This window comes from Limulus polyphemus, unplaced genomic scaffold (genome assembly GCF_000517525.1).
Source record: "Limulus polyphemus unplaced genomic scaffold, Limulus_polyphemus-2.1.2 Scaffold14050, whole genome shotgun sequence".
NCBI lineage: Eukaryota > Metazoa > Arthropoda > Merostomata > Xiphosura > Limulidae > Limulus > Limulus polyphemus.
The window spans coordinates 1,490-5,376 of NW_013679660.1; the positions used below are offsets into that span (position 1 = coordinate 1,490).

At 30.2% G+C, this 3,887-nt stretch overlaps 1 protein-coding gene across 1 annotated transcript in view; it reads right to left on the minus strand.

The window, feature by feature from the left end:
- LOC106477297 (probable isocitrate dehydrogenase [NAD] subunit alpha, mitochondrial) overlaps positions 1–3,887 on the minus strand; it is a 7,248-nt gene that overhangs the window by 1,400 nt on the left and 1,961 nt on the right. The window contains exon 2 of the mRNA XM_013937884.2: positions 349–495. Within this exon, the coding sequence (XP_013793338.2) occupies positions 349–495 (147 nt within the window). The remainder of the gene's footprint in view (positions 1–348; positions 496–3,887) is intronic.

The following is a 3,887-nucleotide window of genomic DNA, read 5'->3' on the forward strand; positions in this document are numbered from 1 at the left end:
TATATATATATATATATATATATATATATATATATATATACTGTATATATACATTATGAAATGCAAGAGAAATAAAACAAATAATTAACATTTTATCTCTAACTTCTTGACCAAAACTACATTATCAGAACTACTTATAATCACATATTTAGATCATTACTAACAATCACTACCATCACACATTTAACATAATACTGTGGTTCACAGTTCTCATTACTGTCTTATCTTTTTCTCAGCCAACTATAATCAAAATTATAATTGACACATTTTTATAATGCAAAAGAACAGACGACCAACTATATTTTACGAAACGTTTATCAGTATGTTTTACTTGAGACCCCCACATACTTCAGCAGCAGTAAAAATCTGCTGTACTGCTTCCGAAATCTCCGGACCAATTCCATCACCGGGTATCAGGGTTACAGTACGTACGTCAGAAGAATACCGTCTCACAGAATTCAAGACTGCTGACTGTCCTTTTCGTACCAAGGAGACCTGCAAAACATCACAAAGAAAGGTTATGAAATGCTTTACATGAACAAGTTACTATGATATGACCGGTAATTACCAACAGAAAAAAAAATCATAAAAATAGTAAATCCTACCGAGATTATACCATATAATGAATTAGTTTTATTTATTACTTAAGCAACATGGCAGTTTTCAGTATTTTCTCTTGAAAATTGGCCCATCAGTTTATCAGAAAATACCTGAAAGTCACTGAATGTTGTATTTTTTAGAAAATCTATTATTCGTCTTTCAGAAATAGTACACTTCCAGTTGCTTGCTCAATGATACTATTCAAATCCACAGGGAAAAAAACATAAAAACTGTTACAAAAACACTACTACTACCACTTCATTAAAATAATCTAATTAAATATTACATTTATAATAAACATTTGTCAGTTAATTCATAATTTACCCCCCAGGGGCTCAGCAGTAAGTTTTAGGTTTCAATACATATCATGAGAGCAGCACATAGTTCACTGTGAAGCTTAATGCTTAGCAACAAACAGATTAAATAATTATGGGTTATTTTCTTCTCCATACTACAAACTTCATCCTATTAAACAATGTAAACTATCACTACACCAGTAATACAATATGCTTATTCTAAAAAAATTATATTCACACTTTGAATAAGATAATGAAAAACTCAAGGAACAAGATAAATCAAAATTTGGGAATTTAAAAACCTGCAAATATGGATCATAAAAAAAGTAAGGAAACAAGGTTGGAGACACTATAGACATTGTTTACTCAAATTACAAATCCATATTTTTGCTCCATGCTGTTATCTAGAAGTACATTTGGTGGAGTCAAAATAGGATTTGTAGTTTGAGTAAATAATGTCTACGGTATACCCTACCTTGTTTTCTTACTTTTTGTTTTACGATCTCTATTTGCAAGTTTTTAAATTCCAAATTTTTTTATTTATGTTGTTTGCTGGCTTTTTTATGCTCAACTATGGGCAAATGATTACTTGATATGGTAGTTAACTTTATATATTGTAGTAGCTAGCTGATACGGTTCATGATGATTTACTGTATCTATTGGCTATTTGATCCCATTAGTTCAAGATGTAAAAATTTAAGCTGCAGCTAGAGACTGTCATGGAGATTTATTTGAGAATATAGTGAGCATTTATAGTTTCTATGTAACTAAATTTTCTATATATAATTCATAGCAATGGGAAAATACACTAAGACACAACCCCCACTAAGCATATATAAAATATAACCAGCAGAAAAACACCCTTTTCAAATAAACCTTAGTGTTTGTTATTATTCTGTGAATATGTGTAATAAATTTAATATTATATGTAGTGATTTTTTTTACTCCTTCACTTCATACATAACATAAGGGTTAGCTCCCTAAAGACACTGATTGTATAGTGTACAAAGCATTGAGTATTCTACATATTAAAGTCATCTAATGTTCATCTATTATTGACTGGCAATTCCCATTTTACTCTGTACTTAAGTTTTTTAAAGGAACACCAGATATATGTAAGAAAGCTAATTTCAAGGGGTAATCATAACATCGTTTACACCAGAATTATGTTATTTTTAAGTTATTTAAAATATATAAGAAAGAAATCGACTTTTCAATACACCTACGTCATTTTACAGCACCTTATTTAATACTCTATAAAAGGTTTGGATGCAATACACCAAGCTTTTTTTTGTTGTAGGCTGCCAAGAAAATAACAATGATAATAAGAAAAATCACAAACAGGGCGTTTTGAGCGAATTTTCTTTTCATTGTAAGTCCAAAATGCGTGTTTTTTGTGTGCATTTTTTATGTGTACAGCCTTAGCAGTCAATAGCAAATGATTTAAAGTGTTGTTTGAACTCAATCTTTACTGTTTTAGGTGCTTTTTACCCGAACGTTCTGTTAGGGTTTTGTACAATTCCTTGCGATCCCTATAATGAACCACTATCTTGGTTCATGATATGTTAAATATTTCTTTTCTTTTTCACCAGAGGTAAAATTGAAAAGAGAATATGTGACGGACATAAAACAAAACATAAAAATCCTCATTATTAGTTGTAAGTCAGTAAGTTAGTATTTTCACCAACATCCTCATTATTAGTTGTAAGTCAGTAAGTTAGTATTTTCACCAACATCCTCATTATTAGTTGTAAGTCAGTAATTACTATTTTCACCACCATCCTCATTATTAGTTGTAAGTCAGTAAATTACTAATTTCACCAACATCCTCATTATTAGTTCTAAGTCAGTAAGTTAGTATTTTCACCAACGAAAATACTAACTTACAACTAATAATGAGGATGTTGGTGAAAATACTAACTTACTGACTTAGAACTAATAATGAGGATAAACAACATTCTTATCATTAGGCATAAGTCAGTAAGTTACTATTTTCACCAACATCCTCATTATTAGTTATAAGTCAGTAAGTTAGTATTTTCATCAACATCCTCATTATTAGTTGTAAGTCAGTAGATTAGTATTTTCACCAACATCCTCTTTCTTAGTTGTAAGTCAGTAGATTAGTATTTTCACCAACATCCTCATTATTAGTTGTAAGTCAGTAGATTAGTATTTTCACCAACATCCTCATATTTTATAACACAGATCTTAAACTATGAGTGATAATAGTGTGTTCAAGTTTTAGTTCTAGTGTTTTGCTGAGAGACTTAAGCTCATAGTAACAAAATACTAGTGGCTATGGAACTTTACGTGAATGTTTACACATCTTAACATCTAAAATAAAGTGTTTTTTCTTATGTCTTTCATTATCAGAAATTATCGTAAATCCTAAGCTTTGGAGCTAATTCTGGGATCAACATCTCCAAGGCTACCTCACTCGCTAGTTTTATAGAGCTTTTGAATTTTATTAATAACACAGGCCTGCGAATTTAAACTTCATAAACGTTTTTGGTTCTAATAACAGATTTTCCATTATTCAGCTACTTAGGTTTCGAAAATAGTATTCATTTTTTTCTAACACGTAAGAATTTTTTACAAATCGGGAAGAAAAAAAAACTCTTACTTATATCAAATTATTATTTCGTTTGTCATAATGAACATTTTTTTTTATTATTGTGTTTGTTAACAAAAGTACAAAGAAACCACAGAAAAGGGAAGAACATTGATGTCAAACGAATATGCATCCTCATTCATCTTGATTTTTTTGTGAAATCTACGTCTTTAAGTCTCAAACTACGTGGTGGTCTTTCTTTTATGTATTGCGTTATGACGTTTTTGTGAAAAATCTGTACGTAATGGAGAAAAATGGACACATCTCAACTTATGGATGTTACAATTCGCACAAAACTGGGTGCGAATTGTAGTAATTAGAAGCACGTGCTGTTAGATAAAACATATTTTACTGACACTTCTGCAGAATAAGTGAAC